At 40.0% G+C, this 13,655-nt stretch overlaps 1 protein-coding gene across 1 annotated transcript in view; it reads right to left on the bottom strand.

The window, feature by feature from the left end:
- Tmem39a (transmembrane protein 39A) overlaps window positions 1-13,655 on the bottom strand; it is a 28,994-nt gene that overhangs the window by 6,565 nt on the left and 8,774 nt on the right. Inside the window, exons 3-5 of the mRNA XM_006975745.4 lie at window positions 12,638-12,860; window positions 9,717-9,800; window positions 3,421-3,575 (exon numbers count right to left, since the gene is read on the bottom strand). Coding sequence (XP_006975807.1) covers window positions 3,421-3,575; window positions 9,717-9,800; window positions 12,638-12,860 — 462 coding nt within the window. The remainder of the gene's footprint in view (window positions 1-3,420; window positions 3,576-9,716; window positions 9,801-12,637; window positions 12,861-13,655) is intronic.

Below are 13,655 nucleotides of genomic sequence, written 5' to 3'. Positions count from 1 at the left end.
CTTTTCTGGGGTTCAGGAGGATGACATTAGTTACTCAGGACTGTAATGAGGATGGTTCTCTGATTTGGTTGATAGATTAGGTCATATAATCATTTTGCTACTGCGCATGTCCCTTCCCATAATACATCTGACTTTAATTATGTACTTTAAATTATGCATTTGTATAATATGGCAAAGAGAAGATTTTCCCTCAAATTCACTTCAGAACAGTTCCACTTACTGCTCATCCACCCCAAACCAGTTCAGTTTTTGCATTCTTTGTTGGGAATATATTTGAAAAGAAACTGTCTAAGTCTGGTAGTTGTTAGGGGAGATGAAACCTATTCCACACACTGCTCAGAGAGATAGATATAAAGCTGATTGCAAGTGGGGGTCAAGGTTGCTAGATGCACTGTTCTGAGAGGGCTGTGTACACAGTCATACAGGTAAAGGAGCTGGACTGTCAAGTACCTTATCGGGACAGGAACAGTCCATAACAAAACCAAGTAGAGTCCCATGATACTCAATCATTCCATACAACTGCCTGACTCATTTCCTTGTTATTTTCTCCATAGACTTTACTGCTCCTTGTGTATTTAATAGATTTATTATTTGGGGATGGTATTACTTTCTTGGATTACTTCCCTCATTACCAATTTAAACTCTACAAAGCAATTTAAGTCTGATTAATTCACTGATGTATTTATTCTTGGTGCCTAAAATAGTTGATGAAATGGAAGTCTCTCGGAAAATATTTGATAATAAGCAGAGTAAATTTCTGCACACAATACTTGGTTAAAGAATTGAATTTTTTAAGAATTTTGATAACTTCTCTTTCGATCCTAGGGATAAAACTCAGGGTTTAATGCTAATGTTTTATGTTTAATGTTTAATGTACATGCTAAGCACAAATCTACCATGGGCTGTGTACACCTCCCAATCATCTATGTGAATAACTTAGATTTACTCTAACTATTGACTCCTTAAGGATTTTAAATAACCCCAAGTCTTCATTAGGTAACTGCCATAATATGAATAGATATTGTAAATAAAATGGTCAATTCACTGACATCAATTCAGATATAAAAAAATACCAGCAGGAAAGTATGTCATTTATTTCATTTTAATAACAAAACTAACAAGTGATACTTGTTCATAATTGTCTATGGAGGGAAAAAGGATGAGCTCTTGACTTATTGAGAGTAGTTTGTGGTAGGTAGGTAGCTCCAGGGTCCACTGTGAACATGCCCTGGAGAGCGTGGGATGGGATGGGGTCAAGAGGCACAAGTATCAAGGAAAAAATCACTTATGAGCTTGGGACCAGCAAACAGGTATACTGCCAAAAGTCGGAGGCCAACCTCGGCCTCACAGTACATTCCAGGCCACACGTAAGACTCTGTCTCAAACAAAAGCTAATTAAAATCTCAGCTGGGCGGCGGCTGCTCACGCCTTTAACCCCAGCTCTCGGGAGGCAGAGCCAAGTTCATCTCTGAGTTTGAGGCCATCCTGGTCTACAGAACAAGATCCAGGACAGGCATCAAAACTACACGGAGAAACCCTGACTTGAAAAACAAAACAAAATCTCTGTATACTAAACTATGATACTATAAAAGTTTCATTAAATTCAGTATTGCTGAAACACACCAGGCAGTGATGGCACACGCCTTTAATCCCAGTACTTGAGCGGCAGAGGCAGGAGGATAGGTGAGTTTGAGGCCTGCCTGGTTTATAGAGTGAGTTCCAGGACAGTCAGAGCTACACAAAGAAACCCTGTCTCAAAAACTAAACCAAAACAAAAAAAAATTGTTGAAATGCAAGCTGAACATCTAGAAGTGATAGTAAGAGGCTAAGTGTATAACAGAGTGTGATGGGTGCCCCAATTCTCCAGCCATCCTTGAATACCACACCCCAGGTGACTGAACGGCTTCATCGGCAGGTAAGGTGATCAACCCCTATCACATGCTAAGCTCACAACATTGGGCCAATTATGACGTCAGCCAACACAGTACAATCAGGAAGCTGAAATGAGCTGTACACAGACTCTTCTCTTGATAGTCTGCCAAACTCACGTACTCATGCCCAGGCTAGCCTGTTAGAGGATGAGACACAGGGAACAGAGTTTAGCATTCTGGTGGTCAGTTAATCCCAAGTCTGTGGATGAACCCAGGCAGATAGATCAGGAGAGCCCTGATTCCCAGCTAACCTCCACATACATGCAATAAATATAGATCATGGTAGGACAGCATGTGCTGAAGTCCTGTGATTTAGGGTAAGATGAGAGGAAGCGGAGGAGAACATCAGACCAGAGAGGATTCTGTAAATTAGAGGATTAATTAAAACATTTTGAAGGGTGTATGTGTATTTGCCTGCATGTATGTATGTGAACCGCCTGAGTATCTGGTACCTTGGAGTCAGCAAAGGGTGTCAGATTGCCTATAGATGGTTATGAACCACCAGTAGGTTCTAGAAACTGAAACAGGGTCCTCTGGAAGAGTAGCCAGTGCTCTTAATCACTGAGCCATCTCTACAGCCCCTCAAGGAAGGATTTTAAAGAAGGGAGCAACAACACAATTAAACACTTCAAATTCTGGTCTCAAACTATGTAGCCAGGATAACCCTGAACTAATCCTCCTGCCTCCACCTTTCCAGTGCTGGGAACGGCCAGATTCAAGACATGGCTAAGAGCCACAGCTGTCAGACTTGGACTAGTTTACTAAGAATCCACTGAAAACTGAAGGGAAGAAGTGAAGGTGGATTTAAAAAAAAAAAAAACTTCCAAATAGATGGAAAAGATGTGGTTGTTCCCATACTCAGTATTTTAAGTTTCTTGTATCTTTTTAATTGATGCTTATATAAAAGGTAGATTATAAAAATTTCAAAACATAAAAAAGGTAAATATATTTAAACCTAAGATTTGTTTAAATTATATGTTAATTAATATTGTGTGGGATGTGGAGAATAAATAAGATTGGGGGTGGGGGTAAAGCAATGGTTCATCATGTAACCCTAGCTGGTCTTGAACTCACGAGATTCACCAGCCTTTGCCTTCCAAGTACTGAGATTAAAGCCATGAGCTACCATGCTTTGCAGTAAGTAAGCTTCTCTATAAACTTAAATTAAGAAGTCTGCTAGCCATCTTGATGATTGTATTCCTCTTAAACTAGAGACCTTTACTAGGCAATCAGCACTAACTGAAATATTCTCCACTGGGAGGATAGACATGTTTCCTGGTTTCCCCAGAGTGCTCTTGGCTTATACTTGCTTCCCTAACTACACTAGTTTAGAAAACAAATTGTATAGTGAGCACATCTACTAGCTTTCCAATTTTCGAAATACCTACTTTATGTATGAAGAATCTCATTTTCCTCTCCATTGTATCACTTGCATAACTCAAATAACGTCTAAAGATCTGCTAATAAAATGTAAAACTGAAATACTCACGGATAGCCAAGGAAGAGGAGATTGAGGACTGAATGGCTTCGGAAGAGATTAACCAGGGTCCAGCAAAGCACCCATCCACACAGAGTAAGTAGCACCAAGCGGGCCAGTATCAGAGCCGTGTAGTGAATCATAGATGCCGCACCTGCCTTAGTGGCCTGCAAGTGTGGAAGCACCGAAAGAAATACTTTATACATTTAGACATTGTCTCCTCAACAGCAGTGTGCCTCAGAGTGAGAGCCTGGAATTAGTGAAAACTAAACTGTGCCTCAGAGAAGGAAACCTCTGCCCCATCCACACCTACCTTCCTAAAGTTGAAGATTCAGACTTTCCTAGGCACTGCTCTTCCCTTCTTCTACTGCATCCCCCTCATGCAGACCTCCTGTAAGCTTGAACAACTACACTTGTTTACACCTGGCCCAGAACCAGTCATCAGAACGCCACCAGGCCGCTTACTGAATGCATCAATACCTAACAATTTTCTTGTCCAGAAATGCACAACAAGATGCCAAACCGAGGAATCTGTATTTCAACAATCTAAGTGATTTTATGTACAAACAAGAGGGAAAGGTGCTGGGCCTGGTGGGAAGGCCTATAGTACCAGCTATGTAGGAGGCTGAGGCAGGACGGTCACAAGTTTAAAACCTGCCTGAGCGACAGAACAAGTTCAAGGCCAGTCCGGCTAACTTACATGGGGATTTAGGTTCAACCCCAGTGCCATAAAAAAGCAGGAACAAAAGATGGAGAGGTGTTGGCTATTCTCTCTTGATTTCCTGCCAGACAACAAGGCCTCAATATTTCTCTTTTAAATCTTTCCTTCTTAACTTTTTGCTGGATTAGTATTTAATAAACTACTAAAGTTCCATAATTACATCTAGAGTACCATAAATTTCCTTTTAAACTTCTGCACACATGGAAACAATGAATTATCACATTTAATTTTTTTTAATCACAGTTGCTCAAATATGCCTCTTTAATCCCAAATATTTAAAACTAACTACATATAGTAAGAAAACCTCTTTGTCAAAAGTTGAAGCTTTAAATGTCATGTTTTCTTGTTTTGTTTTTCTAAAATGATGCAGCAGAGACATCAGGAATAAGCTGCAGGGAAATCCACAGCCCCATTCACCTCTAGAATCACTCCTTCTGTTCTGTTTTTTGTCTTTTCTTTTAGAGATAGGGCCTCTTACTTATAGCCCAGGCTGATCTCAAACTCATAACCCTTCTGTCTCAGCCTCCTTTGGGATTAAAGGCATATACCAGCTCAAAACAGTAGTCGTAGGACCCAGAAAAGGAGTAAAAATGATCTGCAGTCACCAATACACATTGAGAGGAAAGCGTTTTGAGTCTTTCCTTTATATTCATGCCTTAGTTTACACATCAGTCTTAAGATATATAATGTATAGGTACTACATACTACACTAATGCTCAGTGAAACATTTCAGTTGACTGAATACATCGTAAAGGTTGAATTAAATTAAGGGAGAGTTGTATGCTATATATATCACATGCCTTTATCCCAGCTATTTGGGAAGTAGAGGCAGAACTGCTTGGGGCCTGGAGACTGAGGTCAGTATGAACAACACAGCAAGATCTCATCTCTAAAGAAGAAATGATTAAATGGGCTTTAAAAGTTCCTCTTGTCTAATGACACAGCTGTCAGAATGTCACAGTTCCTAGTGTGTGGTGATGCTGATTCAAACATACCTACTATACTTCCAATTGTATAAAAGTACAACACAGTCACATACAATAATGCTACTGGAGCTAGATTATACATCACACTTGATCATTATCTAAATGTCACTCATTACAAGCCTACTGGAGAACAGTACACAGCACAACTCAGGCAGCACCACCTCTTCACTACATCAGGAAGTCACGTGGGGTGACTGATGCCATCATCCAAGTTTGTGTAAATACACTATGCAATGTTCACACAATGAGAAAACCTTGCAATGTATTTTTCAGATCTTGTCATTGTAATACATAGCATTGGCACATATGCTTACACACACATACTGAAGATGCACACAGTACATGCAATTAAAAATGTGAAATAGCATTAAATGAATACCATACTTCTGCTTAAGCCTCAAACTGTGGGAAAGGCTCAAGATATTTTAAGTTGTAACAGAAAAAATGGTTCCACTTCACACCTGAATACACACCTCACAGCAGTGGACCTCACGCATCAAACCCGGGGGGTGGGGGAGGGTGGTATGTAAGCTTCGGGAGCTACTCCACCACCTCCAGTCTCAACTTAAAAATAGAAATGTAGAAGGTAAGCTGGTAGCATGGCACCTACTTATATTCCTAACACTGAGGAGCTGAGGCAGGAAGAGCATGAGTTTGAGGCAGCCTGGGCTACACAGCAAGACTATTTCAAATACTAAAATAATGTAAAAGACTGCTTCTGTGTAGTGGCACCAAAATGGATTTGTATTGCTCAGTGATTTTGCCTTATTTCAGACCCCAAACTCTTAACCCCTGTGATGTAAGTTACAAAGTCTATATCTAGTCCAGGACCAAGGCAATCAAGACAAAACAGCTCTATGAAGCTACCCAGTCAAGAAATGCAAATATAAACTTAAACTTCAACAATTATCTTCTAAAGTATGATGAGTGCTACAGGAAAAACCTAAGCTACCAGAACACATGACAAGACTCTTAACGGAAGTATTTAGAGCCTGGTAGAGAAGACCTGTGATCCCACATACTGAGGCATGCAGACTGCAAGGCCAAGGCCTGTCTGGGCTCAGAGTGAGTTCAATGCCAGCCTGAACAATTTAGTGAGACCTTGTCTCACAATAGTAAGTAAAACAGGCTATGGCTATAGTGTAGAGGGAGCTCTAGGTCTCTTGCCTAGGTGTGCAGAAGCCCTGTGTTCAGTCTCCAGGATCCCTGCCCTACGCCATTCTAAAGTGATATCTATATTTAAGCTGTGACCTGAGGAAAAGGAAGCTGTGGCTAGGGAAAAGGTAGAAAATTATTCATAAGACTGAGTTAAGTAACAAATATATGTTCTCAGAACACATGAAAAATACATAAACACACACACATCAAACTTTTATGTGCATATAATGATTAGAAGGAATTTGGTTCTTTATAATGGGACTATAATCTTTAATTTTCTGCTTTGTTTTTTAGTTTTGTCCAATGAAATACCCTATTTTCCTACTTAGAGAAATAATGTTTAAAGAGAGTTGGTTCACAATGGTGACAGTTGAATTTATGTTTGGACCTGGAGGTGAATAAACAGAGTCTACCTAGGTAGAGAGGTAGTCCCTTCTGAGCAGTATGCAGCTTTCTGAATTAATTACCTCCAGCCTGTCCTTAAAAATGACTGGTCTTTCTCAGGTAGGGATCCTTTCTGTGGCATAAGAAAACAAAAGAAGGCAAACATATTTTAATGGAAGGCAAAAAAAGATGTTGTATGATGAGCTTTATCCATCTAATTTAGATATTTTAGGAGAGAATTATGATACAGCTCTAATCTTTTAATTTTTGAACAGGTAGTAGCCACAGCACTCAGGTACAAAAGATAAATACAATGTTGGTGGTGAAGTCTTGGTATTGTCCCCAGCCACCAACAGATGCCTGGCATTAGTCTGTATATCCTCCCAAAGACAAGTTTTTCACATCAGCAAACAGACTTTGTTCCTTTTACTTGTCTTGTTTTAAACACTGCCTTAAAGCCAGGGATGATGGAACAAGCTTGTAAACTCAGCACTCAGGAGATTGAGACAGGCAGACAGTCATGAGTCCAAGGCAAACTTGGGTTACGTAGTTAAGTACCAGGCTAGCCAGGGTTACATACTAAGAATTTCTGTCAAACAAACCAAACAGTAACAAACCGCCTCTCTTTAAAAGCCCCATGCTACTGCACTTTACTTGAACTTCAACAAGTAAGCGCCCTATTACCTTTCAATAGCCACATACTGTTCCATTATATGAAAGCATTGGAATTACACCACCTTTGTGTACAGTAAAGTACAGATTTCAGTCTTGGATTTAAAAAAATCTGTTTAAATTCAGCATCCTGTTTCCAGTAGGAATGGCAAGCAGCTTTGAAAACAGTTAATGGACACTCCTAAGATGGTGCAGAAGCTCCTTGATTATTACATCATCAATAAAAGCAGTAAGTGCTTTAAGTTTTAGTAACTACATCAGCAGGTGGAAATCCCAGTCACTGAGGCTTCACACAAGACAGGAAATAACCAGTTGATATGCAAAGGATCTCATGCAGCCTAGACTGACCTCCACACTCACTGTGTACCAAAGGATAGCCTTCTTCCTGATCTTACCTGCCTCTGCCTCCTGAGTACTGGCATCACAGGTATGCACTACTACACCCAACTAACAACTACCATTTCTAAGTAACTGAAGAATTAAAACAACAACAAAATGTTTAGCTAAAAACAAAAGAACAAAGGAATTGCTCTAAATAAAGTTATTTCTGGGAACATCCAAACTAAGCATCCAGTAAGAAAAAAATAAAGGGGGGGGGGGGGGGTACATCTAGGCCAGGCCTGTAATCTTAGTTACTTGGGAGACTGAAGCAGGAGGACAGAAAGTTCAAGGTTTGCCTGGTCAACAGAGTGAGTCTAGGTAATTTAATAAGACTCTATATCAAAATAATAAGTAAAAAGAGGGCTTAGGAATACAGCTCAGTGTACAGCACCTGTCTGGTATGTATGAAGTCATGGTTCCATACCCAGCACTAAAAGAAAAGAAAAAATCAAAAAGCATCTATTTTTATTTTGTTTCTTTGAGTATGTAACCAAGGCTGGCCCTGAACTCACTCCGCAGCAAGGCTAGTCTTTAGCTGCTGATCATACCGTCTTCCCTCCCAAGTGTTGGTACTTCAGGCATGTGGTACCACAGCAAGCTCAGCATCTACTTGGATCACCTGAAACAAACTTGGTGAAAGGTTCCCCACTGTGGAAATACAGCAATCTTACTACCACAGCTTTGCAGTTATGTTCAACTGCCGTGTTCACAAAAGTCCAGTTCTTAGACCCGGGCGGTGGTGGAACACGCCTTTAATCCCAGCACTCGGGAGGCAGAGCCAAGCGGATCTCTGTGAGTTCAAGGCCAGCCTGGTCCACAGAGTGAGTTCCAGGAACAGTGCAAAGCTACACAAAGAAACCCTGTCTCAGGAAAAAAGAAAAAAAGAAAAAAAGAAACCCTGTCTCGAAGAAAAAAAAACACCAGGCAGTCCAGTTCTTCAGTTAGAACACACACATACAGACTTTTATGTCTGCTCCAGAGGAAAACACTGGGGCTGGAGTGATGGCTTGGCGGTTACGAGCTGGCAGCTCTTCCAAAGGACCAGAGTTTGGTACGCCCAGCACCCACATCAGATGGCTCACAACCACCTGCAAGTCCAGCTCCAAGAGATCTGACCCCCTCTTCTGGCCTCTGTGGGCACCAGCACACATGTGACATACACTCACACCAACACATACACATAAATTTAAAAAAAAAAAATCTTTTAAAAAGAGAGAAAGTTACGTCTCAGTTACCTGTGATTATAGCAAATATTCATTTAAAATTTCACACTGAAATATAATTTTCCAAGATTAAAAATCATGAACCACTTTGGCTAAGTTGTCATTTTTGTTTTGGCCATCATTTTCATGTTAAATATAATAAAACTTATGAAAGCACATTTTCCTCCCTCACCAAGTTTGCACATATATGAGAAATGGTACCAATGACCAACTCTACCAAGAACATGAAGCTTTTAAAGGATCATTATGGTGCAGTTCTTTCCTCCTCTGTCCACTGAAGCTTGGGTTCTAATTTTCAAATTAATCATACCCAAAATTTAACAGTCTTTTCAAAACTGTAAGTTCTAATAAACTCAAACTGTTTCTTGTTAGGAGATTTCACAAGTGGTATACAAACTGTTTCAAGTGAATGTTATCTGTAACTGAGTATTTCAGATTCAACTATATATGTGCAAGTAACTCATTACCCAAATCACATCCTGTTTTTAACTAGAACTTTAAAATTAAAAATTGCATTTTTTTAAAACCTACAAGCTAAAATAAGCTCAGATTGTACAATCCTACAAACTAGATTTCAAATAATTCTCCTGAAATACTTCACATTTGGATTTTAAACACTGTAGGAAAACTTTTTTTCTTAAGTATAGGAACAACTCATACAGAAGCAATTAACTTATAACTGTATTCAAATTATATGTGGTCATTTCACATTTTGAATCTGATCCCATTCTAGTAACTAAGTTCAGCCACAAGTGACAGAAGATAGTGAATGAGCCAATATACCTCTGAAATGAGGGCCCACACGAGCCTCCTCGCAAGCATCACTGTGATGAATGCTGCCAGGTGATAATCAATGAGATGAAAATTCTATAAGAGAAACAAAGAGTGCGTCAGAAAGAGGCACCGTGTGGATCCAGCTCTCTGCTGCACGGCGGCAGCAGAGCCCTCCCTCTCCAGGTCTTCTGAGCCCACTAACGACCATGGGGACTCAGATGCCCCAAAGACTGCCTACCTGCTGCTTCTCTTTTCATGACAAACTGTCATAGCTTTCCAAACATTAAATAGCTACCTAAGAAGCATTCCCCTCTGCTTTTGAAACTATTTTATTGAAAAGAAAAGAGCTGGGCATGGTGATGACACATGGCTAGTCTAGTTAGCAAGACACTATCTCAAAAAGAAAAGAAAAAGAAAAAAAAGGCAATGTGGAGTTAACAAGTAATAACCTGCAGAATGATGAGAACAATGAATCTAAATGTCACATTTACAGTGTGTCCAATTACACAGAGCAGCTAAGAGTCAAGAGTTTTTAGGAATTACTACGGTTCACCTCTTTATCACATTAATCTGAGTATCTACTGCTAAGCCCTCCATTTGGTATATCTGCTCTGTTCACTTAGTGTTTCTAACTTGATTTAGAAATGTGCTTAGAAATCAGCTTGGAGCTGATCTCTTCCACGAAACAGTCTCACCCAGATGCTACAGCTTCTTCTAAGTCTGTATAGTACTGTGACAGGAAGAATGAAAGCTTTAGGAACAGTATCCTAGGAACCAAATGGGATATATTTTAATTCTGATGGTCAAAAGATCCCCAAGCTTCTACATTGGCTTCCAAAAGTAAAATTTGAATTTCTCAATTAATTCACTTAAATATGTATTTAACACTTAAATTATGGCAGGTGCCCTTCCTGACACAATGGACACTGTGCTGAGGAAGACAGTGAAGGCCCCTACTCTCCTGGATCTTACTCTCAGTCATGGCATAAGGAAACAGAACAGGAGTGTTCAGTAGCTATTCCTCTGCCTTCATGGTAAAAATTTTATCTGGACACTGACTCCTAGCTATGGTTCCTTTCCCAGATTCCTTTACAAAAGCTACTTCTGGCCAAGGATAGATAAGGTATATAGTGTCTACATTCAATAAGTTCATAATTCAGGTAGAAAGAAAAAAAATATAAAAAAATAAATAAATAAAAATTCTGGCTGGGCAGTGGTGGCGCACACCTTTAATCCCAGCACTCGGAAGGCAGAGCCAGGCGGATCTCTGTGAGTTCGAGGCCAGCCTGGTCTACAGAATGAGATCCAGGACAGGCACCAAAACAACACAGAGAAAACCTGTCTTGAAAAAAAAAAAACAAACAAACAAAAAATTCTGACACCAACTCATTACAATTCTTAAAATATGAACAGTCTCATCATATTAAGTGTAAATGGTCAATATGGAAAAGTCTTAACAGTTAATTCCAAGAACAACCAGATTATACAAATATTTAAAACTTTAAAAACATACTCCCATCCCATACTATGCTGAAGATTTAAACTTACATTTCATTCTCATATCTACCCATGGCGGAAAGTTCTCAAATATTTTGTAGTTCTCAATACACACAAATGAACAGGACAGTGGCTTTTTGCTTGGATAACATGTATGTTAAGTCCTCTGACTAGAATCACAGACATTTTATATATAACCTTTACAGAAGACTCTCTCTGCTTTATGATTATCACTGAGCTTCTAAATAAGAGGGGGGGAGCTACAATTTGCCTTTTTAAAAGATTTTTATAATTTTTAATTATGTGTATGTATGTCTGTGTGTGGGTATGTGCATGTAAGAGTAGGTGCTCATGGAGCAGAGAAGAGGGCGTCCTCTAGACCCAGAGTTACAGGTAGTTGTGAGTTAAAAGATAGGTCATGTATAGGAACAGAACTTGTGTCCTCTGGAAGAAGAGGAAACACTCTTAACTGTTAATCCATCTCTCTAGCCCATAATTCGCTTTAATGTACTCAGTACACAGAGCTAGTTTTTGTGACAAAATACAATTTTATTCAGATTAACAACATAAGCACTTAATGCACATTTTAGCCTCCTTTACACTTAGGAGCATACATAAAAAATGATGGAAGTATGGCCCGTAAGACATGTTCCTTTAAGAACTGGGCCATAGCTCAGTTGATAAGACTGATTGCCTGGCATGCATGAAACCCTGGGTTCCAGCTCCAGCACCTCGTAAACTGGGCACCTACAATCGCAGCTTTCAGAAGATAGAAGGAGGATGGTCATCTTGAGTACACAGTGAGTTGAGGCCAGCCTGGAATACATGAGGCACTGCCTCAAAAAAACAATCTCTTTTCTATTTTCCTATGCACACCTCCATTTCTGGGTCGCAAAGCTCAACTACATTACCTTGAAGGTCACACATTAAAAGATGGCAGTTTCCACCCAAGTAGGTCCCTTAATTAACAGTCCGAGGAAGAACTGCCTCAGACTGTCATGTGTTAAAATCATTACATAATTATTCGAATTAAAGGGGTAAAATTGGTGCTGGAGATGAAGCATGTGTCTAGCATGTGTAAGGCCCTGGGTTTGATTCCCATTACCACCGAAAAGAAAAACTTGCTGGAATTTAATCATAGTGACATCTGGCAATGCATTTAACATGATATAGAGAAAGCCAAACATCAAACACTTTCTGATATGTTATTAAACATTTCCTGCATCTTAATTTCTACTTTTATTTCCTCTGGCAATATTAATATTTTAACAGTTTTAGGAAGTTTTATTTCTGAAAATAATCGGAGTTGGCCGCACTCTGGAGGCAGAAATAGAAGAATTAATAGTTCAAGACCAGGCTAGGCTCTGTGAGACACTGTCTCCAGCTGCTCTGTTGCCTGCTGACAATGAACTTCAAGGCACCGGAAGACTTACCAGTGAAGTGCAAGATGCAGGATGATTGTATGGATACCACCACACGGTCTTATAGATGTTGATGTACTGAATGAACAGAACAATCAGCAGGTAGATGAAGAAAAGAAACTCAAAGAACAGGCTCCCATCGACTGGTAAGTCAGGAATTTGGCAGTGTCGAACAGGACCTGGGGTGATTAAGGCTGTGATAGGTGGGACTGGAAGGCCAATAGCACTACCATTCCTGAAAGAGAAATTAGAGTTAACTCAAATGGTGACAGCCTTCAGTGTCTCCTCCACCTACCTCTAACTGCTAGCTTTCCCTACACCTTACATCAGTGATCTAAAAGGAAGCCAAGCTTTCCACTGTCTCCTGGGTATGGAAGACTAAAATTTATCCACAGAGCTTACCTTGACTTTAGTCTTGTTACCCAGGTGACTACTGAACATCTGTGCCACCCGTCCCACAGTCCTGACACTAGTCCACGGCTTACTCTGCTTGCCACCCAAACACAAGAATCTAAGTGAGGACTTCTCACCTGCTTCTCCATATTCAAGCACTCTCTAAAGGATGGGTTCTGCTTTATAAAATTTCCTTTAGCCTCTCTCTCCCCTCTCAACGCACTATCTTGGCTCAACCATTTACTAACTTCCACGTACATTACTGCAACAAACCTGAGTCTACCTTCATTAAGCCTTCTAAGCTGCCTTCAAGGATCATTTTAACGGAAATTCTAAAATTGCTTTCTTACCTGAACCTTTCAAATAGTTCTCCATTGCCAATGAAATAACAGCCAAACTTTCTTAGTAAGTCATATGAGGTCCTGTCCTTAACAAAGCCAAAGCGACCTTACCCCAAGTCCCTTCTCTCCCTGTGCCACATCTGACGGCCATGCTATGTGCTATCGAACACAGGCATGACTACTTCTGTGCACTTAGGTCCCTTTAAATGTTATTACCCCTCCCCATAATCACCCTCCTTCAAACCTTCTAGATATTCATTCTTCAAGACTTTTCAGGGACTTGGGGTGGCGGGGCT

This window comes from Peromyscus maniculatus, chromosome 12 (genome assembly GCF_049852395.1).
Source record: "Peromyscus maniculatus bairdii isolate BWxNUB_F1_BW_parent chromosome 12, HU_Pman_BW_mat_3.1, whole genome shotgun sequence".
Lineage (NCBI taxonomy): Eukaryota > Metazoa > Chordata > Mammalia > Rodentia > Cricetidae > Peromyscus > Peromyscus maniculatus.
Note: the sequence above shows the minus strand (reverse complement) of the source record. Positions and strands in the feature narration are given on the sequence as shown.